Source organism: Pristiophorus japonicus, chromosome 4 (genome assembly GCF_044704955.1).
Source record: "Pristiophorus japonicus isolate sPriJap1 chromosome 4, sPriJap1.hap1, whole genome shotgun sequence".
Classification (NCBI taxonomy): domain Eukaryota; kingdom Metazoa; phylum Chordata; class Chondrichthyes; family Pristiophoridae; genus Pristiophorus; species Pristiophorus japonicus.
This window is the reverse complement of record NC_091980.1, coordinates 113230439-113257616: the sequence shown is the minus strand read 5'-3', so window position 1 is coordinate 113257616 and position 27178 is coordinate 113230439. Positions and strand designations below refer to the sequence as shown.

Sequence of the window (27178 nt, the reverse complement as noted above, 5' to 3'; positions counted from 1 at the left end):
AAAGCAAGTATATCCTATTGTAAATGTGGAAACCAAAATTGCACGCAGTATTCCAGGTGTGGCCTCATCAATACATTATATAGCTGTAGCAAGATTTCCCTGCTATTATACTCCATCCCCTTTGCAATAAAGGCCAAGATACCATTGGCCTTCCTGATCACTTGCTGTACCTGCATATTATCCTTTTGTGTTTCATGCACAAAAATCCCCAGGTCCTGCTGTACTGCAGCACTTTGCAATCTTTCTCCATTTATTAAGAACTTGCTCTTTGATTTTTTTCTGCCAAAGTACATGACCTCACACTTTCCGACATTATACTCCATCTGCCAAATTTTTGCCCACTCACTTAGCCTGTCTATGTCCTTTTGCAGATTTTGTGTGTCCTCCTCACACATTGCTTTTCCTCCCATCTTTGTATCGTCAGCAAACTTGGCTACGTTACACTCAGTCCCTTCTTCCAAGTCATTAATATAGATTGTAAATAGTTGGGGTCCCACTAGTTACTGGTTGCCAACTAGAGAATGAACCATTTATCCTGACTCTCTGTTCTCTGTTAGTTAGCCAATCTTCTATCCATGCTAATATATTACCCCCAACCCAGTGAACTTTTATCTTGTGCAGTAACCTTTTATGTGGCACCTTGTCAAATGCCTCCTGGAAGTCCAAATACACTACATCCACTGGTTCCCCTTTATCCACCCTGTTCGTTACATCCTCAAAGAACTCCAGCAAATTTGTCAAACATGACTTCCCCTTCATAAATCCATGCTGACTCTGCCTGACCGAATTTTGCCTTTCCAAATGTCCTGCTACTGCTTCTTTAATAATGGACTCCAACATTTTCACAACCACAGATGTTAGGCTAACTGGTCTATTGTTTCCTGCTTTTTGTCTGCCTTCTTTTTTAAATGGGGCGTTACATTTGCAGTTTTCCAATCTGCTGGGACTTTCCCAGAATTCAGGGAATTTTGGTAAATTACAACCAATGTATCCACAATCTCTGCCGCTACTTCTCTTAAGACCCGAGGATGCAAGCCATCAGGTCCAGGAGATTTATCTGCCTTTAGTCCCATTATCTTACTGAGCACCACCTCCTCAGTGATTGTGATCGTGTTAAGTTCCTCCCACCCATAGCCCCTTGACTATCCACTGTCAGAATATTGTCAGTCTACCGTAAAGACTGATACAAAATATTTGTTCAGAGTTTCTACCATCTCCATGTTCCCCATTACTAATTCCCCGGTCTCGTTCTCTAAGGGACCAACATTTACTTTAGCCACTCTTTTCCTTTTTATATACCTATAGAAATGTTAGAAATATGTATCAGCATTAAGCAGCTCCTGTACACTACATAGAAATGGAGATATTAATTTATGATCAGGCAATATTATTTGTCAAATGAGCAAAAAACTTTACATTTACTGTTACATTATCCTATCTCCCCACCTTTCTTGAAAGTGCTGTGTTACAGGTCCATGGATTATGTCAGCCCTCCAGTATCTTGCCCAAGTGATAAGTCTTCATGTACCAGCCTAGACAAAGTGTCAGTTAGCTATTCAACTATAGTTATCATAATGGAGTCTGATTCTGCCTTCACCTGATGATTTTATGTGCATTTTCCAACAGAGATTACTGGATGAAAGGAGACACAGCTGATTATTCTCATTCTTCAACCAGGAGATTTGGGCCAATGGTAACACCTGCAAAGCTTCCCTTTTGAGATCTTCTAATTCAGCCCAAGTTTGTGATCATACTTGGGACCTTCCTGGTCTGCATGGCTCAGTACCAGACCATGCACTAACCCTCTGAGCCATTAGTGGCATTAAGGAAAATAAGAAAGAAAATTAAGAAAAAGAGCTGCGTTACAACTGTGTGTTGGATCATAAAATGCTGGCATTATTTTCTGTGGGAGTATTAACAATTTAAAATTATAGCACATCTGAGAATCGTCATACCTTGTAGTCTAGTTATGATTGTACTGTCACAATGCTATGATAGAAGGTAATATTGCTGTGCAGTTATTGAGTGTTGGTTGTTGATGTTCAACAGCATATGTAGAATTGCTTCAGTCCAGCAACCATTTGATCCCCATTGCTTCATCTTATCTTGTATTGTTTTTGAAATCATCATAAATTGTTCTAAGTTAACATTCTTCAAAATGAGAAAAACATGTTAATGAATTTGAAGATGGCTATATTTATCTTCATTTTCAATGTTATCCTAAAATAACTAAATAATGAAGAACATAGCTTTCTTCGAGCTGAATAACATTAAATGTATAATGTGTACATTCCCACGTTCAGATTTAGTTGATACCATATTCAAATGTATTGATTTAAACATAGAAATGTATGCAGTACAGATGTAGGGGATTGAATAATTCCAAATAGTTAATACAGAAAACATGAAGTGTGAAGAAAATTAAAATATAACCCTTTGGATAACATGAACACCAAGGCAGAAATACTAGGAATTGTAAATAACTTTTTTTAATTAACTTAAAAAAATTCATATAAAAGGCATATTATCCCCATATCACTAGGGGGGTAGTGCTGGACAGGCTAATGGGACTCAAGGTAGACAAGTCCCCTGGTCCGGATGAAATGCATCCCAGGGTATTAAAAGAGATGGCAGAAGTTAAAGCAGATGCATTCGTTATAATCTACCAAAATTCTCTGGACTCTGGGGAGGTACCAGCGGATTGGAAAGCAGCTAATGTAACACCTCTGTTTAAAAAAGGGGGCAGACAAAAGGCAGGTAACTATAGGTCGGTTAGTTTAACATCTGTAGTGGGGAAAATGCTTGAAGCTATCATTAAGGAAGAAATAGCAGGACATCTAGATAGGAATAGTGCAATCAAGCAGATGCAACATGGATTCATGAAGGGGAAATCATGTTCAACTAATTTACTGGAATTCTTTTGAGGATATAACGAGCATGGTGGATTGAGATGTACCGATGGATGTGGTGTATTTAGATTTCCAAAAGGCATTCGATAAGGTGCCACACAAAAGGTTACTGCAGAAGATAAAGGTACGCAGAGTCAGAGGAAATGTATTAGCATGGATAGAGAATTGGCTGGCTAACAGAAAGCAGAGAGTCGGGATAAATGGGTCCTTTTCGGGTTGGAAATCGGTGGTTAGTGGTGTGCCACAGGGATCGGTGCTGGGACCACAACTGTTTACAATATACATAGATGACCTGGAAGAGGGGACAGAGTGTAGTGTAACAAAATTTGCAGATGACACAAAGATTAGTGGGAAAGCGGGTTGTGTAGGGGACACAGAGAGGCTGCAAAGAGATTTAGATAGGTTAAGCGAATGGGCTAAAGTTTGGCAGATGGAATACAATGTCAGAAAATGTGAGGTCATCCACCTTGGAAAAAAAAAGTCAAAGGGAATATTATTTGAATGGGGAGAAATTACAACATGCTGCGGTGAAGAGGGACCTGGGGGTCCCTGTGCATGAAACTCTTTTTGGGAGTAAACAAAAAACATTAAACCGTGCCCCCCCCCGATCTTGGGGAAACACCAACCATTTACAAGGCTTTTTCTTCCCTCCAAGTGCCCCCTATAAAAGAGGAGGGGGACACTAAAAGCACCGGCAATTAAAACAAATTAACTTAAAAACATAAAATCAAATTAAAATTTGGTTGCTGGGCGTGATGATGCACTCCAGTCCCTCCGGTGCCCACCTCTCGCGGAAGGCCGCGAGCGTACCGGTGGACACCGCGTGCTCCATCTCTAGAGACACCCTGGACCGGATGTAGGCGCGGAAGAGAGGCAGGCAGTCTGGCTGAACGACCCCCTCGACCGCCCGCTGCCTGGACCGGCTGATGGCACCCTTGGCCGTGCCCAGGAACAGTCCTACGAGGAGGCCCTCGGACCTACCCGCTCCCCTCCGCACAGGGTGCCCGAAGATCAGGAGTGTGGGACTGAAGTGCAGCCAGAATTTCAGGAGCAGCCCCTTTAAATAACAAAACAGGGGCTGCAACCTCGTGCACTCAATAAAAACATGGAACACGGACTCTTCCAGACCGCAGAAATTGCAGGCGGCCTGGGAGCCCGTGAACCGGCTTAAATATTTATTGCACGGCACTGCTCCGTGCACCACCCTCCAGGCCAAGTCCCCGATAAATAGTGGGAGGACCCCCGCGTAGAGTGCCCTCCATCGGGGACCCCCGCCTCCTCCGGACGGCAAGATGGTACGCCATGGCGTGTCCGGACGGCAGGCGAGGATGGCAAAGTTGAGTGTGCAGGAGCAGCCCGTACAGGAAACCCCTCCACGCGGAACTGAAAGGCACGGAGGGGATTTCCCCGAGGCGGCTCAAGTTGTGAGGCGCCGGCCCCCGAGGAAGGTTCCGGGGTTTGGCGCCGATGAGGAATTCCGTCCGGACGGGGGTCAGTTCGGACGGGATCTCCCCACATGTTTGAGCCTCCTCAATGCACCTTCCTTGTGCATTAAACTTTTTTTTTTAAGGAGTAAACAAAAAACATTAAACCGTGCCCCCCGATCTGGGGGAAACACCAACATTTACAATGCCTTTTTTTTGGCACAGAATTGAATTTTTTTCCAAGTGCCCCCTATAAAAGGGGAGGGGGACACTAAAAGCACCGGCAATTAAAACAAATTAAACTTTAAAACGTAAAATCAAATTAAAATTTGGTTGCCGGGCGTGACGATGCACTCCAGTCCCTCCGGTGCCCATCTCTCGCGGAAGGCCTCGAGCGTACCGGTGGACACCGCGTGCTCCATCTCCAAGGACACCCTGGCGCGGATGTACGCGCGGAAGAGAGGCAGGCAGTCCGGTTGAACGACCCCCTCGACCGCCCGCTGCCTGGACCGGCTGATGGCACCCTTGGCCGTGCCCAGGAGCAGTCCTACGAGGAGGCCCTCGGACCTACCCGCTCCCCTCCGCACAGGGTGCCCAAAGATCAGAAGTGTGGGACTGAAGTGCAGCCAGAATTTCAGGAGCAGCCCCTTTAAATAATAAAACAGGGGCTGCAACCTCGTGCATTCCATAAAAACATGGAACACGGATTCCTCCAGACCGCAGAAATTGCAGGCGGCCTGGGAGCCCGTGAACCGGCTTAAAAATTTATTGCACGGCACTGCTCCGTGCACCACCCTCCAGGCCAAGTCCCCGATAAATACTGGGAGGACTCCCGTGTAGAGTGCCCTCCATCGGGGACCCCCGCCTCCTCCGGACGGCAAGATGGTACGCCATGGCGTGTCCGGACGGCAGGCGAGGATGGCAAAGTTGAGAGTGTGCAGGAGCAGCCCGTACAGGAAACCCCTCCGCGCGGAACTGAAAGGCACGGAGGGGATTTCCCCGAGGCGGCTCAAGTTGTGAGGTGCCGGCCCCCGAGGGAGGTTCCGGGGTTTGGCGCCGATGAGGAATTCCGTCCGGACGGGGGTCAGTTCGGACGGGATCTCCCCACGTGCTTGAGCCTCCTCGATGCACCTTCCTTGTGCATGAAACTATTTTTGGGAGTAAACAAAAAACATTAAACCGTGCCCCCCCCGATCTGGGGGAAACACCAAACATTTACAGGCCCTTTTATTTTTTTGTGTTTTTTTGGGGGGTTTTTTTTGGGTACAAAAACATATTTTTCTCCAAGTGCCCCCTATAAAAGGGGAGGGGGACACTAAAAGCATCGGCAATTAAAACAAATAACTTAAAAACATAAAATCAAATTAAAATTTGGTTGCCGGGCGTGATGATGCACTCCAGTCCCTCCGGTGCCCACCTCCCGCGGAAGGCCGCGAGCGTACCGGTGGACACCGCGTGCTCCATGTCCAAGGACATCCTGGACCGGATGTATGCACGGAAGTGAGGCAGGCAGTCTGGCTGAACGACCCCCTCGACCGCCCGCTGCCTGGACCGGCTGATGGCCCCCTTGGCCGTGCCCAGGAGCAGTCCTACGAGGAGGCCCTCGGACCTACCCGCTCCCCTCCGCACAGGGTGCCCGAAGATCAGGAGTGTGGGACTGAAGTGCAGCCAGAATTTCAGGAGCAGCCCCTTTAGATAACAAAACAGGGGCTGCAACCTCGTGCACTCAATAAAAACATGGAACACGGATTCTTCCAGACTGCAGAAATTGCAGGCTGCCTGGGAGCCCGTGAACCGGCTTAAAAATTTATTGCACGGCACTGCTCCATGCACCACCGTCCAGGCCAAGTCCCCGACAAATAGTGAGAGGACCCCTGCGTAGAGTGCCCTCCATCGGGGACCCCCGCCTCCTCCGGACGGCAAGATGGTACGCCATGGCGTGTCCGGACGGCAGACGAGGATGGCAAAGTTGAGAGTGTGCAGGAGCAGCCCGTACAGGAAACCCCTCCGCGCGGAACTGAAAGGCACGGAGGGGATTTCGCCGTGGCGGCTCAAGTTGTGAGGCGCCGGCCCCCGAGGGAGATTCCGGGGTTTGGCGCCGATGAGGAAATCCGTCCGGACAGGGGTCAGTTCGGACGGGATCTCCCCACGTGCTTGAGCCTCCTCGATGCACCTTCCTTGTGCATGAAACTCTTTTTGGAAAGAACAGTGACCACGACGTTATTTGAACACGCAACCTTCTGATCTGGAGTCAGACGCACTACTTGTGCATGAAACTCTTTTGGAGTTTACCTGTAAAACATAAACATTAATCGGTGCCACCCGACCTGGATGACACACCAGACATTTACAAGGCCCCTTTTTTTTTCTTTTTTTTTGTGTTTCTTTTGTGTTTTTCTTTTTTTTGGGGGTTTTTTTTGGGCACTAAAATCACATTTTTTCCCCACTGGCCCCTATAAAAGTGAAGGGGGACACTAAAAGCACTGGCAATTAAAACAAATTAAACTTTAAAACGTAAAATCAAATTAAAATTTGGTTGCCGGGCGTGATGATGCACTCCAGTCCCTCCGGTGCCCACCTCTCGCGGAAGGCCGCGAGCGTACCGGTGGACACCGCGTGCTCCATCTCCAAGGACACCCTGGACCGGATGTAAGAGCGGAAGAGAGGCAGGCAGTCAGGTTGAACGACCCCCTCGACCGCCCGCTGCCTGGACCGGCTGATGGCACCCTTGGCCGTGCCCAGGAGCAGTCCTACGAGGAGGCCCTCGGACCTATTCGCTCATCTCCGCACAGGGTGCCCAAAGATCAGGAGAGTGGGACTGAAGTGCAGCCAGAATTTCAGGAGCAACCCCTTTAAATAATAAAACAGGGGCTGCAACCTCGTGCATTCCATAAAAACATGGAACACGGACTCCTCCAGACCGCAGAAATTGCAGGCGGCCTGGGAGTCCGTGAACCGGCTTAAAAATTTGTTGCACGGCACTGCTCCGTGCACCACCCTCCTGGCCAAGTCCCCGATGAATAATGGGAGGACTCCCGCATTGAGTGCCCTCCATCGGGGACCCCCGCCTCCTCCGGACGGCAAGATGGTACGCCATGGCGTGTCCGGACGGCCGGCGAGGATGGCAAAGTTGAGAGTGTGCAGGAGCAGCCCGTACAGGAAACCCCTCTGCGCGGAACTGAAAGGCACGGAGGGGATTTCCCCGAGGCGGCTCAAGTTGTGAGGCGCCGGCCCCCGAGGGAGGTTCCGGGGTTTGGCGCCGATGAGGAATTCCGTCCGGACGGGGGTCAGTTCGGACAGGATCTCCCCACGTGCTTGAGCCTCCTCGATGCACCTAACAGAGTCAGGGCCCAAAGCTGTTTTTAGCGACTCGATGGCATCGGCCGCGCGGCGGACGTTGGCTGAATTTAGGCGCCGCGCCAGCGTGCCTCGCGCCATCCAGCCCGCTCCTCCGCCATCGAGCAGGTCCCTGACCCTGGTCACCTCACCAGCTACAGCCCTCTCTTCCGACCGCCACATAAAACCTCGGTCGTGGAGGTACGGATTCCCGAGCAGCGGCTCCTGCAGGACAGCCGCCACTCCAGCCGGCGGAGAGCTGCGCTTGGTGGAGACTTTGTTCCAGACCCTGATGAGTTCCTTGTAAAAGACAGGCAGCTCCTGGAGGGCGGTCCTGACACCCCCCAAGTTCACAAACAGGAGCTGCGTGTCGTAATTGAGGTCGCGCTGCTGGCGGAAGAAATACGTCGCCAGAGCACACCACCTAGGAGGGGGCTCGACGTAAAGGTATCTCTGCAGGGTCTGAAGACGGAAAGTCGCGCGCTGGGCGCTGACGCACACCAACGACTGACCGCCTTCCTCAAGCGGGAGACTCAAGACCGTGGCAGAGACCCAGTGCTTCCTGTTGTTCCAGAAGAAGTCCACCAGCTTCTTCTGTATCTTGGTGACAAACGCAGGGGGAGGGGTCAAAGTGACCAGCCGGTACCACAACATTGCAGCCACCAGCTGGTTTATGACTAGCTCTCGCCCCTGTAGGACAGCACTCGGAGCAGTTCTGTCCAGCGCCCTAGGCGAGCGGCGACCTTGGCCTCCAGCTCCTGCCAGTTCGCCGGCCAGGCTTCCTCGTCGGGGCCAAGGTAGACTCCCAGATAGAGGAGATGGGTCGTGCTCCAGGCAAAAGGCCTGAGCTCTTCCGGCAGGGAGTCCACCCGCCACTGACACCAGGAGTCCGGAACATTTTTCCCAGTTGATTCTGGCGGAGGATGCGGCCGAGTAAATCTCCTGGCACTCACGCATCCTCCGCAGGTCAGCGGGATCCTCTACCGCGAGGAGCACGTCATCTGCGTAAGCCGAGAGGACGACCTCCACGCCCGGCCCTTGCAGAGCCAGTCCCGTCAACCTCGTCCGCAGGAGGCGCAGGAAAGGCTCCACGCAGATGGCATATAACTGGCCGGACCTGGGGCATCCCTGGCGCACCCCTCTCCTAAAGCGAAGGTGCGCCGTCAAGGACCCGTTAACCTTAATCAGACACTCCGCAGCGGCGTACAAAAGTCGGATCCGGGCGACGAAATGCGTCCCGAACCCGAAAGCGCGCAGAGTTCCGAGCAGATAGTCGTGATCCACCCTGTCGAACGCCTTCTCTTGGTCGAGAGATAGGAAGGCGACCGACAGACCAGCCTCCTGGGAATGATGGATGAGGTCCCGGACCAGATGGATGTTATCATGGATTGTCCAGCCCGGGACCGTGTAGGACTGGTCGGGGTGGATCATGTGGTCCAGCACGGTGCCAAGGCGAGCAGACATCACCCTGGCGAAGATTTTGTAGTCCGTGCTGAGGAGGGAGACCGGGCGCCAGTTCTTAAGGAGGCGGAGATCGCCCTTCTTAGGCAGCAGGACGATGACTGCCCTGCGCCAAGAGAGGGGCATCTCCCCGGTCGCCAGACTTTCCCCCAGGACCCGCGCGTAGTCGCTCCCCAGGACGTCCCAGAACGCCCTGTGGAACTCCACGGTCAGCCCGTCCAGCCCCGGGGATTTTCCCCTCGAGAGCCGGTCGAGGGCACCGGTCTGCTCCGCCAGGCTTAGCGGAGCTTCCAAATTTTCACCGCCCTCCGGGCTGACTTTCGGCAGGTCCTCCCACAAAACTCTACGCGCTTCCTCGCTGGACGGATCCGGAGAGAACAGAGCCCCGTAATATTCACGGGCCCTGTTGTTGACGCCCTCCGGATCCGAGACGAGAGAGCCGTCGTCGGCCAGCAGCGTCAAGAGCTGCTTACGGACACTCTCCCTTTTTTCCAGCGAGTAGAAGGGGGAGCCGCGGTCCAGATCCCGCAGGAACCGGATCCGCGACCTCACGAACGCGCCTCGGGACCCGACGAGCTGCAGGTCCTTCAGCGCGGCCTTCTTAGCTTCGTACACCGTCCGCAGGGCCGGGTCCTCGATGACTTGACCGAGACGGGATTCCAGGTCGAGCACCTCTTTTTCTAGGCGCCCGACTCCGGCCGCCCGCCTCTTGGTCGACCCCCTCGCGTACTCTTGACAGAAGACGCGGACGTGAGCCTTGCCCACGTCCCACCATAGCCTCAAGGAGGGGAAGCCCCCCTGCTTCCTTCTCCAGTCGGCCCAGAATCGACGGAACGAGTCCTGGAACCGCTTGTCCTCCAGCAGCCGGTTGTTAAAGTGCCAGTACCCGGACCTCGTCCCCGCGCGGAGCAAAGTGAGCTCCGCCCACACCAGGTGGTGGTCCGAACACGGCACCGGCCGCATGGAGGCCGCCGGGGCGCAGGAAACGTACGCCCGAGACACGTAAAGGCGGTCGACTCTGGACCATCCTACTCCAGGCCTCACCCAAGTAAAGGCGCTGGAGTCGGGGTGGAGATTTCGCCAGACGTCCACCAAGTCGAAGGACCCGACCAGGTCCCTCAACTTCTCCATCGCCGTCATGCTCTGTGGGGCACCGGAGCGGTCCCTCGCCTCGAGGGTGCAGTTAAAATCCCCCCCGCCGAGGACAATGCAGTCGCCGACATCGACGGAGCCAAAAAGAGCGGACACTTCTTCGAAGAAGCGCACCTGCTGCGAGCCGGGCTGAGGGGCGTACATGTTCATGAGATGGAGCGGCACGTCCCCCAGGCGAACCGTTACGTGCAGCAAGCGGCCTGGCACGGGCTCCTCGACCCCCAAGATCTCCGGCTGAAAATGCGGGCCCAGCAAGATGGCCACCCCACTAGAAGTGGCGGTGAGGTGGCTCATGCGGACCTCTCCTTGCCATTCCAGGAGCCACGTGGCTTCGTCTCCCGGAACGGTGTGGGTTTCTTGCAGGAAGCACATCGCATATTTCCCCTCCCGCAGGAGCGAAAAATTGTCAAATCTACGACGTGCCCCTCTGCCGCCGTTGATGTTGAGGCTGGACTCGAGATCTTCACCCGCGTCCTCCACCGAGTCCCCGTCCTCCTCCGGGAGGTCGCCGCTAGCAGTCGGCCCGTCGACCGCACGAGGTACGGCAAAAGGCCCGGCCGCTCCATCCGGCCCTTGCTCTGCCCCGATCCCACCCCCAGGATCGTCGGCAGAGGAGTCCCCACTGGGCTCTTTTAGAATTGGTGCTGGGTCGGGAAGCGACAGCGGAAGGGGTTCCTCCTCCACCCCAGGAACCGGGGAACAAGGAGAGACCCGGCCACAGAAAATCCCCAGGCCCTCCAAGCGCTCCAGCTCCAAAGTAGGGGGCGAGGGTGGGTGTTCCTCCCCCTCCCCACCGCCACCCCCCGGCCCAGCGTGTACAGATTCATTAAAAGTGTTAATACTTTGTATTTCTGCCGAGTCGAGCAAATCCCGGGGGAAGTTGAATATTGGCTGGGCGGGCTCAGGTTCGGCCTTTTCGGCCCTGCCCGCCTCAGTCCCCGGGACGCTCGACACGGCGGCTACGCATTCTTCCGCTGGCCCCACGCCCCCCATGACAGGCAGATCTTTCACGCCATCCCCGGGAGGCAGCGGCTGAGCAGCCTCGACTGCCTCACCCTGCCCGGGGACAGATTCCTCGTGCCTACGGCGCAGTTTGGGGGCGCCGGTGGGGGACGCGGGACACGCGGCGGGCACCGACTCCTCCGCGGAGGGATGTTGTTCCCCCCCCGCCTCATTGGAGCGGCGCCTCCTTTTTTTCCTGGGGGGGCACGGAGACAGGGAGACACCCGTGTCTGCCGAGGCCTCCCGCTCCACTCCCTCCTTTTTCTTATCTTGCCCGCACCCGAACCCCTCTGCGGTATTAGTCAAGGGCTCGGGCACAGGCTCAGGGCACCCCGTGCTCGCCGGTGCCGGGGTTGGGCCGAGCGCGGTGAACAGCTTGTCTGGCGCACTAAGGGGATCCGCCTCTAGGTGTTTCGCCTTCTTCCGCGCCTTCTTTCCGGCCGGACGCTCTCCCTCCCCCCCCCGCCGGAGGCCGTGAAAACAAAGGCCCTTCCTTCCTTCCTTCCTCAAAAGCAGCAGCTCCTTCTCTCACTGCTCACAGCTCCAACTGTTTAGGCTACGCCTCCACTGCTCCACAATTGGCCCAGGTGCAGCAACTAATCAGGAAGGCGAATGGAATGTTGGCCTTCATTGCGAGAGGGATGGAGTACAAAAGCAGGGAGGTCCTGCTGCAACTGTACAGGGTATTGGTGAGGCCGCACCTGGAGTACTGTGTGCAGTTTTGGTCACCTTACTTAAGAAAGGATATCCCAGCTTTGGAGCGGGTACAGAGACGATTCACTAGGCTGATTCCGGAGATGAGAGGGTTACCTTATGATGATAGATTGAGTAGACTGGGTCTTTACTCGTTGGAGTTCAGAAGGATGAGGGGTGATCTTATCGAAACATTTAAAATAATAAAAGGGATAGACAAGATAGAGACAGAGAGGTTGTTTCCACTGGACGGGGAGACTAGAACTAGAGGGCACAGCCTCAAAATATGGGGGAGCCAATTTAAAACCGAGTTGAGAAGGAATTTCTTTTCCCAGAGGGTTGTGAATCTGTGGAATTCTCTGCCCAAGGAAGCAGTTGAGGCTAGCTCATTTAATGTATTCAAATCACAGATAGATAGATTTTTAACCAATAAGGGAATTAAGGGTTACGGGGACCGGGGGTAAGTGGAGCTGAGTCCACGGCCAGATCAGCCATGATCTTGTTGAATGGCGGAGCAGGCTCGAGGGGCTAGATGGCCTGCTCCTGTTCCTAATTATTATCTTCTTATATAAAGCTAACTCCCGTAAAGAAAGTGCAAAAAAACTGCAGATCTAAAATGCTGGGAACGCTCAGCAGGCATTTGCAGAGAGAACCGAAGGGGTTAACCTTTTGGGTTGGACCTTTTGTCAAAACATTAGAGCAACAAAGAAAAATCCAAGGTGCATATAGTGAAAAAGAAAATGTGTATTCGAGATAAAAAGAGCACATGCCAGTGGATTTTGACGAAGAATCCACTACCGAAAGGTTAATGCATGATCTTGCAATAGATGCAAGCGAACCCGCTGAGTTTTCTCCAGCATGTTCTGATTTTGGTTCGTTCCCCTCTTCCCTTCCTCATCATTTTCCATTTATCGCTTCTCGGCCTTTTGGCTAAGATCAAGTGTAGTATCTGTTCTTATCAGTTTAATATCCCCGATCTAGGGACCAAATATTAAATTGATTTTTGGAACAGGGAGATGGAACAGGGGCTTGCTCCGTCCACTCCACGCACCGACCTGGTATTGCAGTGTTTCCAGGAACGGTGCAGCTTCCCCTCTCGGCCTTTTGGCTAAGATCAAATGTAGTAGCGCAAAGTGATCTTTGGCGCTGGAGTTGATCTGACAAGAATGAACAAAAAAAACATTTTCCATTTAAGCAAGACATGATGCAGAATTCCGACCACCCATGATGTGTGTGAGTGTATATATACATATATAGTAGACAATGCATTGCAGGTTCTCAGCGTTGTAGATTCGCCGGCCGTGTGTACCTTTTCATTACCTGCCGGTCTTGGATTCTCCTTCTTCTTACAATGAAAGAACACCACCGCCATTGAGAGGAAGGTGGGGAAAGGACGGAGGGTATCCCTGTGCCTCCGTGAGAGGGCAGTATGAGGCTGACCCTGGTACCAGTTGCGTGGGAGTTCCCAGAGCGGACGCCATGTTAATCGGCGCGTCCCTCCGATTGTGGGCGTGCGCGGCGCCGCGAGAAGCTCCGCCCCCTCTCCCTCTGTATCTCTCTCTCTCTCTCGCGCGCGCGCGCGCTGTGTTCTCCGCAACCCGCGCGGAGCCCCGCCCCCTTCCCTCCCGCGCGCTCACTGTGTTCTCTGGAACCCGCGCGGAGCCGCGCCCCCTTCCCCGCGCTGGCTGTGTTCTCCGGAGCCCCGCCCCCTCCCTCGCGCGCGCTCGCTGTGTTCTCCAGAACCCGCGCGGAGCCCCGCCCCCTTCCCCCGCGCTCGCTGTGTTCTCCGGAACCCGCCCGGAGCCCCGCCCCCTACCTCGCGCTCGCGCGCTCTCGCTGTGTTCTCCGGAACCCGCGCGGGGCCACGCCCCCTGCTCCGCGACTCTCGGCGCGTGCACTTGCTCGCTGTGTTGCTGTGACAGCGCCGCGCGCGCGCTCTCGCTCTCTCTCTCCGCCCCGCCGAGTGGAGCAGCGCTGCCTGGGTGATGCTGTAGCAACTGCAGCCTTGCCTTTTGCCTTACGCTTCACTCGGGACCGCGGAGACTGGCTGAACCCCATTTCATTCGCTCATGAAGATGTCCAACAATGACATAAATATATCTAGCACGGAAAGGATGGTAAAATGTGAGTACGGGCTGAAAGAAAGCACGCGTCCGGCGATTGAATAAAAGTATAAATGGACCCCCCCCCCCCGCCCCCCACCAAGACAAACGGTCGGATGGATGCCTATGTGATGGTGGTGATATCGTTCAGTGGAAACATTCGGAGCTCATGGAGATCGTTGGCTACCATTGGGCTTTATAATACTAAACCTCTTGCAATCGAAATTGCCACTTTTCAAAAATCGTTTGCAAATTAATGTTGGCCGTTGAATGTTTTTCGTTGTTAATTAAATGTAACCGATATGTGTATTTTGTCGTGATTGCAGGTTCCAGTGTTGCATATTCTCTCATTGCGTTGCAGTGTAAAGCCTCTAATTCTATTAGTTATATTTGCCCCCCCCCCCCCCAAATTTTGGAGTATGTCTGTCGCTTGTTTGATATTGCAGTCAACCTTCATACCCATTTCCGACTATAATTATTTAGGATTTTTTTATCAGCGGACTGGCGCTGTCCAAGTGACAGCTGCTGATCTGCAAGCAAGCTACTCGGTCAACTTATGCAGAAATAGATTGGAGTTACAATTTTTTTTGCGATTGATGAGAACGTTGAACTAGCTTTGTTTTAATTTTTTTCTTATAAAGTCTTCCGTTTGTTTTGATTTCCGCATTTAAAGCCACCGCCCGAGTGGAATATGCGTTTTATTGCAGTGGCTTCGCGGCAACGTCCATTTCAGAGTGAGTGGGTGATTCCCTCGTTTAAAGGTTTCCCCTGGAATTCAGAATATCCACGCAATAGGTACTACTGCAGATTGCCATTTAGAAGTGGGTTTGGAAAAAAAATTATCTGTTTATAGTGTAAATGTTGTACACGGTCGCCCTGCAATTAGATAACGATTGATAGCTATTAGTGGAATGAGTCAGTGGGATTACCTGTGCGGCAGTCGTGTATTCCACGCCGTGGTTATACACTGTTCAGTGTAGGGATGTTTATAGAAACGCAAGGTACTTTGGAGTTAATTGAAATCTGATTATAAAAAATCCCTTATACTGGAGGGTAGAAGACGTCAGAATGCTATAATCTTCACGTGTTGCGTTGGATAGGATTGTTGAATATTGGCTCCCGGCTCATCCTCCGATTGAATGTAACAGAATAGCTACCATTTAGGAATTGTACAACTACATTATTCTGGCACATTAACTTTAATCTTATTATATTCAAAGTTAGAGATTTTTTGATAACTATATTTTGAGTCATAGATCATTTGGAATTAGATTGGATTCCCAGACCCAGTTCCGATATTTCATCTATATTATTGAGGAAGTATGAACATGTGAAGATACCATTTACTGCCATTCTGTGATAAATACACAGCCTGTGTATAAGCAACCACCGTTAACATCGCAAAACTGAAAACTTGAACAGCATATAATATGTGAATTATATAAATGTTAGCCAATTTCTTCAAAATGTTATTAATTTATCTAAGGATCAAAAGGAACCATTCTAAACCATTCCCTCATGTAGCTGTTTAGCAATTTCACTGCCTAGAGCACTGTATATAGCATTTCGATTTAAAAAAAACCAATATATAAATAGAAACTTGTGTGGGAGATAGAGTAATGTGATAAGGATTGGTTGATGGGTGGGGGTGGAGGGGTGGGGAGGTTGGTTCATTCACACTCTTCTTGCCTGATTATTTAAGTCAAAGCACGGTTTATCATTGAGATGTCCAAATGGAAAGAAAATATAGGATGTCTTAAATATGATTGCCAGATTGCTGGTTAGAGCAACACAGAAATTAGTATAGCTTTCACTGCAAGCGGTCAGATGATGCTCCTGCTGTCAGCCATAAACATAGAGATGCACACTAGCTATTTCGACTGATGTTTGGACTCTACCTTACACTGGTAAAGTACCAAACAGCTCAGAGCGAATGGCTTCATTCTGTGCTGTAAATTTCTATTATTCTATGATTCACTTAAACCCTTATAAATTATGCAAAGACCAATTTTATTAATATATGCTCTTGTGAATGCCTTGTAAGCAAAATGTACAATTGCACCAATATGTAAGTGAATGTAAAGTTAAAAAATATTTTAACATCATGGTTTTGGCTTGAAAATTAATAGTATAATACTGGTGGTATCACAACTCAGTGGAACTAAGTTGAATGGGAGTTGTCCGCATGTGTAAATGCATGACAAATCCATTGAGGCTGGTACCAAGTATTTCACATAAACAGTTATCTCATTCTATTTTAAACTGGGCCATTCATACAATTATCTGACATGGTTCTATGCTCCCAAATGTTTCTTTTGATGTATGAACTCAAAATAGTCATTAAATGACACACGTACATTTGTTATATTAAACACTAAATTCGAAAGGTTTCCTTTTTGCTTGCAAGCTCCTTCCAGACTCCAAACCTTTTCATAGCAACTTAGTTCTATGTCTGACCATAATTTCGGTGCATAATCCTTTGGTAGCTTCCTAAGATAGTTGTGCGTGACATCATAGGCTGCAATGACTTCTGCAAAAAAAGATGTATCATCATAAGTCGCTAGATACTATTCGGTCATCTGTAAAACAAAAGTGAATAATTTAAACGCACGGTGAGCCAGAGTGGAATACAAGTTTGATACCACTTGTGACAGCCAGCATAACGTACTTATAATTTTATTGTTTCTTTTTGAGGGCAGATTCATGTACAAACACAAAATGTGTAACAATTTTGTATCCTTTATTCATGTTGTTTTGTAAGAATTATATTTAGTTCTTTGCTGTAGTGCCGATATGGCATTAAAAATTACAGAATTATATATTGTAAGTACCAGTGATGTGTCTTTAAAATTAGGATTTATTTTGCTCAAATTAACTATTCACTTGCCAAAAGCTGTTACAGCGTTAACAAGAAGAAACTAATGCTAAAGAGGAATTTAAAAAAATATTCAGCATAACAAGAACTTGCATTTTTATAGATCAGTGCCTATTAGGTGACGTGGATAGGTGTTGAATCAGGCCACAAACTATCAGATGCAGGAAGAAAACAGATATTGGCAGAAGGACTGAAGGTGAATGTTCAAATATGCCAATGTTAATCATAACAAAACGCAAAATATTGCAGATGCTAGAAATCTAAAACCTAAACAGAAAATGCTGGAAACAGTGTGGCAATAACAGACAAGTTAACATTTCAGGTGTGATCCCTTCTTCAAGAGTTGTTTTGATGAAGAGTCCAGACCTGAAACGTTAACTTACCTGTTCTCTCTGACTGACCTGCTGAGTATTTCCAGCATTTAATGTTAATTGTAAGCTATGCTTTGTTTCTCTCTTTCACAGAAGTAGGAAAGTAACTTGCTTCCAGATTGGTTGGTAAAAAATAATTTTCCAGCCCTGATTAAGCATGTAATACAAAGTACAGTTTTGGTCTCCTTATTTAAGGAGGGCTATACTTGCATTGGAGTCAGTTCAGAGAAGGTCCACGAGGTTGAATTCTGAGATGAAGGGAAGAATGAGAGATGATCTTTTTGAAACGTATAAGATTATGAGGGGGCTTGACAGGGTAGATGCAGAGAGAATGTTTCCCCTTGTAGGGGAATCTAGAACTAAAGGGCATAGTTTCGAATAAGAGGTCACCCATTTAAAATGGAGATGAGGATGAATTTCTTCTCTGAGAGTCGTGAATCTTTGGAATTCTCTACCCCAGAAAGCTGGGTCATTGAATATATTTAAGGTGGAGATAGACAGATTTTTGAACGATTAGGGAGTCAAGGGTTATGGGGAGTGGGCAGAGAAGTGGAGTTAAGGCCAAGATCAAATCAGCCATGATCTTATTGAATGGCGAAGCAGGCTTGAGGGGCCACATGGCCTACTCCTGCTCCTATTTCTTATGTCCTTGTGTAAAAAGAAAGAACTTGCATTCCACGTGGGAATCAGTTGGTAAAGTACTGACAGATTTATTTTCAGAAGCCTGTAGTCTAAGGTTAATTAAACCAAGCGAACAAAAGTTCAAAACAGATTAATGTTGCTTTAAATCATTGCTTGCTATACTTATGAAGATATGGACAATATAGTCTTTATTTTTCTTCAGATATATGTTCATGTAAAAATACAGAATTAAGTTTACCAACATTATTAAGATTTGAATAATGTGCTCCCTTTTTGTGAATGAGTTTCTCTCCAGCTTTGGTGGGTTGAAAAGCAAAGACTATCTCACTCAGTTTATGAGTAATACTTCCACAGTTCCTTCTCTCTCAGACATCTCCCTGCATTATCACCATTGAATCTTTGAGACCTATATTGTCTCAAAGTGTTTACAGCCAATTAAATCATTTTGTAGTCACTGATATAATTTAGGAAATGTGGCCGCCAATTTGCACACAGCAAGGTCCCTCAAGCAGCAATGTGATAATGACCAGATAATCTGTTTTAATGATGTTGGTTGAAAGATAAATATTGGTCAGAACTTCAGGGAGAACTCCCCTACAGTAGTAGTGAGGTTGGGGACAGCATCAAACAAGAAATTAGGGATGCATGCAATAAAGATACAGCAGTTATCATGGGTGACTTTAATCTACATATTGATTGGGCTAACCAAACTGGTAGCAATGCGATGGAGGAGGATTTCCTGGAGTGTATTAGGGATGGTTTTCTGGACCAATATGTCGAAGAACCAACTAGAGGGCTGGCCATCCTCGACTGGGTGATATGTAAGAAGAAAGGACTAATTAGCAATCATGTTGTGCGAGGCCCCTTGGGGAAGAGTAACCATAATATGGTAGAATTCTTTATTAAGATGGAGAGTGACACAGTTAATTCAGAGACTAGGGTCCTGAACTGAAGGAAAAGTAACTTCGAGGGTATGTGACGTGAATTGGCTAGAATAGACTGGTGAATGATACTTAAAGGGTTGATGGTGGATAGGCAACGGCAAGCATTTAAAGATCACATGGATGAACTTCAACAATTGTACATCCCTGTCTGGAGTAAAAATAAAACGGGGGAAGGTGGCTCAATCGTGGCTAACAAGGGAAATTAAAGATAGTGTTAAATCCAAGGAAGAGGCATATAAATTGGCCAGACAAAGCAGCAAACCTGAGGACTGGGAGAATTTTATAATTCAGCAGAGGAGGACAAAGGGTTTTAATTAGGAAGGGGAAAATAGAGTACAAGAGGAAGCTTGCTGGGAACATAAAAACTGACTGCAAAAGCTTCTATAGATATGTGAAGAGAAAAAGATTAGTGAAGACAAACGTAGGTCCCTTGCAGTCAGATTCAGGTGAATTTATAATGGGAAACAAAGAACTGACAGACCAATTGAACAACTACTTTGGTTCTGCCTTCACGAAGGAAGACACAAATAACTTTCCGGAAATACTAGGGTACCGAGGGTCTAGTGAGGAGGAACTGAAGAAAATCCTTATTAGGTGGGAAATTGTGTTAGGGAAATTGATGGGATTGAAGCCCGATAAATCCCCAGGGCCTGATAGTCTGCATCCCAGAGTACTTAAGAAAGTGGTCCGAGAAATAGTGGAGGCAAAGGTGATAATTTTCCAACAGTCTATCGACTCTGGATCAGTTCCTATGGACTGGAGGGTAGCTAATGTAACACCACTTTTTAAAAAAGGAGGGAGAGAGAAAACAGGTAATTACAGACCAGTGAGCCTGACATCAGTAGTGGGAAAAATGTTGGAATCAATTGTTAAAGATGAAATAGCATCGCATTTGAAAAGCAGTGACCTGATCGGTCCAAGTCAGCATGGATTTATGAAAGGGAAATCATGCTTGACAAATCTTTTAGAATTTTTTGAGGATGTAACTGGTAGAGTGGACAAGGGAGAACCAGTGGATGTGGTGTATTTGGACTTTCAAGAGGCTTTTGACAAGGTCCCACACAAGAGATTGGTGTGCAAAATTAAAGCACATGGTATTGGGAATAATGTATTGACATGGATAGAGAACTGGTTGGCAGAGAGTCGGGATAAACGGGTCCTTTTCAGAATGGCAGGCAGTGACTGAGGTGCCGCAGGGCTCAGTGCTGGGACCCCAGCTATTTACAATATACATTAATGATCTAGATGAAGGAATTGAGTGTAATATCTCCAAGTTTGCAGATGACACTAAACTGGGTGGCGGTGTGAGCTGTGAGGAGGATGCTAAGAGGCTGCAGGGTGACTTGGATAGGTTAGGTGAGTGGGCAGATGCAGTATAATGTGGATAAATGTGAAGTTATCCACTTTGGTGGCAAAAACACAAAGGCAGAATATTATCTGAATGGCGGCAGATTAGGAAAAGGGGAGGTGCAATGAGACCTGGGTGTCATGGTACATCAGTCATTGATAGTTGGCATGCAGGTGCAGCAGGTGGTGAAGAAGGCAAATGGTATGTTGGCCTTCATAGCTAAGGGATTTGAGTATAGGAGCAGGGAGGTCTTACTGCATTTGTACAGGGCCTTGGTGCGACCTCACCTGGAATATTGTGTTCGGTTTTGGTCTCCTAATCTGAGGAAGGATGTTCTTGCTAATGAGCAGCGAAGGTTCACCAGACTGATTCCCGGGATGGCAGGACTGACATATGAGGAGAGACTGAATCGACTGGGCCTGTATTCACTGGCGTTTAGAATGAGAGGGGATCTCATAGAAACATATAAACTTCTGACAGGACTGGACGGGTTAGATTCAGGAAGAATGTTCCCGATGTTGGGGAAGTCCAGAACCAGGGGACATAGTCTAAGCATAAGGAATAAGCCATTTAGGACTGCGATGACAAGAAACTTCTTCACTCAGAGTTGTTAACCTGTGGAATTCCCTACCACAGAGAGTTGTTGATGCCAGTTCATTAGATATATTCAAGAGAGAGTTAGATATGGCTAAAGGGATCAAGGAGTATGGAGAGAAAGCAGGAAAGGAGTACTGAGGTGAAGGATCAGCCATGATCTTATTAAATGGCTCGAAGGGCCGAATGGCCTACTCCTGCACCTATTTTCTATGTTTCTATGTTTACTCTTCTTCAAAATAGTCTTATTAGATCTTTCACATCCACCTGAGAAGGCAGACGGGGCCTCGGTTTAACATCTCATCCGAAAGATGGCACCTCCGACAGTGCAGCACCCCTCAGTACTACACGAGAGTGTTAGTGTCGATTTTGTGCACAAGTCTCTGGAGTGGGGCTTGAACCAACACACTGTTGCCAGAACTTAATGGTCACAGTCTGGCTGCACATACTTTTAAGTAAATTTCTGCTTTTGACCAGAATCAGTTGATAAAGTACTGACAGATTTATTTTCATAAGCCTGTAGTCTAAGGTTAATTAAACCAAGCGAACAAAAGTTCAAAACAGATTAATGTTGCTTTAAATCATTGCTTGCTATACTTATGAAGATGTGGACAATGTAGTCTTTATTTTTCTTCAGATATATGTTCATGTAAAAATACAGAATTAAGTTTACCGACATTAAATAAGATTTGAGTGAAGTGCTACCTTTTTGTGAATGAGTTTCTCTCCAGCTTTGGTGGGTTGAAAAGCAAAGATTATCTCACCCAGTTTATGAGTAATACTTCCACAGTTCCTTCTCTCTCAGACATATCCCTGCATTATCACTATTGAACCTTTGAGACCTGTATCGTTTGTCTGTCTGTCTGTCTATTAGGATCCATTTCAGTTACAGATGATGGAAATCAACAGGTTATATCATCAAGTTCAAGAAAAAGAAAGGCTTTCCAAGTGGATTTAAAAAGAATTTCCCATGGATAGCCTGGCATAGTAAAGTGTTACTTCATTTCATCCACAATTCAACGCATGAGTTCTTGTGGTGAAATATAGATGTCCAATTAACATTTTCCCTCATTGAGAATACGAGAGGTGAGATTAACCTAGGGTAATATTATGAACTTGATAATGGCTATCTAAAAAGTGCTGTTGACTGAATCATCGGGAATGGTGAAAAGAAGGACTTGAAGAAGAGAGAAAATTACTTTAAACAAGCAATTTACAAAATAGAAATTTTAAAATAGAATAATTAGAATTAGTGTTTATCGATAATTATATTGTATTTCTCCATGCAAACATGCAGTAAACATATTTTTAGCTGCAGTATTCAGACCATATCAGCATTATATTATATTATTGTTTTGCATGTAGCATTGTTATCTTTAACATTGTAACATTTCAGGTATTGATTTTGGATAATACCTTAAATATACTGGTAGTACAATTGTCAAGTGGGCTGTCATCATTAAATATTAGCACAGTTAATTAAGGATAATGACAGTACTGAGGAAATAAAATTGAATTCTTCTTTGTACCACATTTTTAAAAAAATTGCACACAATGTAATAATTCCATTTCCCTATTATTTATAGGGATTTATACAAAAGCAAAATGTGCCATTCCTGTCTAGAAATTCATCTGGAAAACTGAAACATAGATCTTAATTTTGTTTGACAAATATACTAAAAGAGTATTTTAATCAGTTATGTCATGCAAAATACAAGCTGGACCAGAGCCAGATCAGAGGTAGGCCTGTTGTTAAGCTGATAATGTTATAATGAACAGGTCATGTTTCCTGTGGTAAGGTAATGATGTCATGCAGTGCACCTGCATGCATTTAATATGCTATTGTTCCTCTCGCATTGATTTAACTTTACTACATAATCCACGTCAGCACATGAACTTTCCCGGCATGATTGCCTGCTTGCTTGACCTGAAGTAGAAGTTTTGCAGCAATGTCTGCTGTGTGTGTAAACACATTAATGCATGATGAGCATAGTGGGCTGGATTTTCCACAGGTTTGCGACTGGGTTTTCGCCACAATTTGACCCACCGCGGTGAAAACTCGGCCGCAAAGCCTGGGCAGGATCCTCTGGTACGTGTTTGTGACAGTGCTTCCAAGTACCACCAGGGAGAGGTGCACTGATGTGCAATGATGTGGATTGCATTTGCATCGGACTTTTGGCGCACACCCGATCCATACGGTGCGCTCAGAATAGCGACGGGTCAAACCTGTCGGTGCAGTCCTGCCAGCAGTGATAAGTATGAAAACCTGCAAAAAAGGTAAGTTAAAGTTTTTATTAATTTTTTTTTCAGCGATTCGATCGATAAGGGTCTTGTAAATGTTTTTGGACTGTTTTTTGGAATTTCTTTTGATTGTTTATCCCCCTCCCAATTCCCCTCTCGCAGCACTCCCGGGCCCGGACTAAAGTTACTGAAACTCACGGTTTGCATCGTGAATGTTTGTGCAACACTTCCCTTACATAAAGGCTGAACGATCGGGCTAAAAACGGTAGCGCAGCGAAAACGGTAAGTTTCACGTATCGCTACCATTTTAACCGAAAAACTCCGAAGCCAAAAATCTAGCCCAGTATCTTTACAAATGTGTGAAGCCATACTTCAACCATTCTGGATAGTCCACTTCTGTCATATGGTTATAGGGTGACTAAATGCAGGGACGATATAAATCATTTTGAAATGCAAGGAAGACAGTTCAACACAGAAACCAAACATAAGAACATAAGAAATAGGATCAGGAGTAGGCCATTTGGCCCCTCGAGCCTGCTCCGTCAATCAACAAGATCATAGCTGATCTAATCTTGGCTTCAAGTCCACTTCCCTGCCCGCTCCCCATAACCCTTGACTCCCTTATCGTTCAGAAATCTGTCTATCGCCACCTTAAATATATTCAATGACCCAGCCTTCACAGCTCTCTGGAGCAGACAATTCCAAAGATTCACGATCCTCAGAGAAGCAATTCTTCCTCATTTGAAATGGGCGACCCCTTATTCTGAAACTATGCCCCCTAGTTCAAGATTCTCCCACGAGGGGAAACATCCTCTCTGCATCTACCCTGTCAAGCCCCCTCAGGATTTTATATATTTCAATAAGATCACCTCTCATTCTTCTGAACTCCAATTAGTTTAGGCCCAACCTGCTCAACCTTTCTTCATAAGACAACCCCTTCATCTCAGGAATCAACCTTGTGAACCTTCTCCTCCAATGCAAGTATATCCCTCCTTAACTAAGGAGACCAAAACTGTACGCAGTACTCCAGGTGTGGTCTCACCAATACCCTGTACAGTTGTAGCAGGGCTTTCCTACTTTTATACTTCACCCCTCTTGCAACATTCCATTTGCCTTCCTAATTACTTACTGCACCTGCATGCTAACTTTTTGTGTTTCATGTACAAGGACCCTCAGATCCCATTGTACCTCAGCATTTTGTAATTTCTCCCCATTTAAATAATAATTTGTATTTTTTTAATTTTTCCTACCAAAGTGGATAATCTCAAATTTTCCCACATTATATTCCATCTGCCATATTTTTGCCCTGCTCACTTAGCCTATCTACTTCCCTTTGCAGTTTCTTTGTGTCCTCCTCACAACTTGCTTTCCCACCTATCCTTGTATCATCAGCAAATTTGACTACATTACACTCGGTCCCTTCATCCAAGTCATTAATATAGATTGTAAATAGTTGAGGCCGCAGCATTGATTCCTGTGGCACCTCACTAGTTACAGTTTGCCAATCTGAAAAGGACTCATTTATCCCGACTCTGTTTTCTGTTGATTAGCCAAACCTCTATCCACGCCAATATATTAGCCCCAACCCCGTGAGCTCTTATCTTGTGCAGTATGTGGCACCTTATCGAATGCCTTCTATGACATGTACTGGTTCCCCTTTATCTACCCTGCTCATTACATCCTCAAAGAGCTCCAGCAAATTTGTCAAACATGATTTCCCTTTCATAAAACCATGTTGACTTGCTTGACTGTATTTTGATTTTTAAATGTCCTGCTACTACTTCCTTAATAATGGACTCCAGCATTTTCCCAACAACAGATGTTAGGCTAACCAGTCTATAGTTTCCTGCTTTCCGTCTCCCTCCTTTCTTAAATAGGGGCGTTACATTTGCGGTTTTCCAACCCGCTGGGATTTCTCCAGAATCCAGGGAATTTTGGTAGATTACAACCAATGCATCCACTATCTCTGCAGCCACTTCATTTACGACCCGAGGATGCAGGCGATCAGGTCCAGGAGACTTGTCTACCTTTGGCCCCTTTAATTTCCCTCGTACTTTTTCTCTAGTGATAGTGATTGTTTTGAGTTCCCCCTCCCTATAGCCGCTTGATTATCAATTATTGGGATGCTTTTAGTGACTTCTACTGTGAAGACCGATACAAAATATTTATTCAAAATCTCTGCCATTTCCCTGTTTCCCATTATTAATTCCACAGTCTCATCTTTTAAGGTACCAATGTTTACTTTAGCTACTCTCTTCTTTTTTATATACCTGTAGAAGCTATTATTGTCTGTTTTTATATTTCTTGCTAATTTACTCTCATAAACTATCTTCTCTCTATTATTTTTTTAGTCATCCTTTGCTGGTTTCTAAATATTCCCCAATTCTCTGGCCTTCTACTATTCTTCACAATATTGTATGCCTTTGTTTTCAATTTGATACCATCCTTTACTTCCTTAGTTATTAGCCACAGATGGTTCATCTTTCTCTTAGTCTTTCCTTCTCACTGGAATATATCTTTGCTGGGAGTTATGAAATATCCACTTAAATGTTTGCCACTGCTTCGCTACAGTCTTAGCCTCCAATCTATTTTCCCAGTCCACTTTAGCCAACTCTGCCTTCATACTTTTGTAAGTGCCTTTATTTAAGTTCAGGACACTAGTTTGAGACCTAGCTTTCTCACCCTCAAACTGAATTTGAAATTCTACCATGCTATGATCACTCTTCCCAAGGGGATCCTTTACGATGAGATCATTAATTAATCCAGTCTCATTACACATTACTAGATCTAAAATAGTCTGTTCCCTGGTTGGTTCCACAATGTATTGTTCTAAGAAACCATCCCGAATACACTCTATGAACTCTTTCACAAGGCTACCTTTGCCAATTTTATTTGTCCAATCATTATGAAGATTAAAATTGGCATATGTTGCATATTCAAAATTCATTCATAAGAGATTCCTCTTCCAAATTATTACTTTGTAATTTAGTTGTTATTCTTAAGATTAATAGCCAGAATTTATTTTCATTGCAGCCAAATAATTTTTAAAAATTGAATTGAAATTTATCCACCAGTGAGATATTATGCTATTAGTCTCAAATGCACAAACACACTGGAAAAAGTAAATTGTTCCTCATAAGAACATAAGAAATAGGAGCAGGAGAAGGCTATACGGCCCCTCGAGACTGCTCCGCCACTTAATACAATCATGGCTGATCCGATCATGGACTCGGGTCCGCTTCCCTGTCCGCTCTCCATAACCCCTTATTCCCTTATTGTTTAAGAAACTGTCTATTTCTGTCTTAAATTTATTCAATTTCCCAGCTTCCACAGTTCTCTGAGCCAATGAATTCCACAGATCCACAACCCTCTGAGAGAAGAAATTTCTCATCTCAGTTTTAAATGGGCAGCATCTTATTCTAAGATCATGCCCTCTAGTTATAGCTTCCCCCAGCAGTGGAAACATCCTCTCTGCATCCACCTTGTCAAGCCCCCTACCTTGTCAAGCCCCTTCATAATCTTATACCTTTTGATAAGATGACCTCTCATTCTTCTGAATTCCAATGAGTAGAGGCCCAACCTATTCAACCTTTCCTCATAAGTCAACCCCGTCATCTCTGGAATCAACCTTGTGAACCTTCTCTGAACTGCCTCCAAAGCGAGTATATCCTTTCATAAATATGGAAACTAAAACTGCACACAGTATTCCAGGTGTGGCCTCACCAATACTCTGTACCACTGTAGTAAGACTTCCCTTCTTTTATACTCCATCCCCTTTGCAATAAAAGCTGACATACCATTGGCCTTCCTGATCACTTGCTGTACCTGCATACTTTCCTTTTGTGTTTCATGCACAAGTACCCCCAAGTCCTGCTGTACTGCAGCACTTTGCAATCTTTCTCCATTTAAATAATAACTTGCTCTTTGATTTTTTTTCTGCCAATGTGCATGACCTCACACTTTCCACCATTATACTCCATCTGCCAAATTTTTGCCCACTCACTTAGCCTGTCTATGTCCTTTTCATAATAAAATATATGTACTTTATGTGGGTTACTTAAAGAGAAATTGCATCTGCTGCATA

General features: G+C 46.7%; 1 protein-coding gene and 1 non-coding gene across 3 annotated transcripts in view; both read left to right on the top strand.

Moving 5' to 3' along the window:
- Positions 1-12887: 12887 nt before the first annotated feature.
- On the top strand, positions 12888-13069 carry LOC139263671 (U2 spliceosomal RNA). Its single transcript, XR_011593191.1, has one exon. It is a non-coding gene; the product is annotated as a U2 spliceosomal RNA (small nuclear RNA).
- Positions 13070-14014: 945 nt separating this feature from the next.
- Positions 14015-27178, top strand: part of LOC139263032 (protein phosphatase 3 catalytic subunit alpha-like) — a 585203-nt gene continuing 572039 nt past the window's right edge. For both annotated transcript variants that reach the window (XM_070878500.1, XM_070878499.1), the window contains exon 1: positions 14015-14101. In XM_070878500.1, coding sequence (XP_070734601.1) covers positions 14047-14101 — 55 coding nt within the window. In that variant the 5' untranslated portion in view covers positions 14015-14046. The remainder of the gene's footprint in view (positions 14102-27178) is intronic.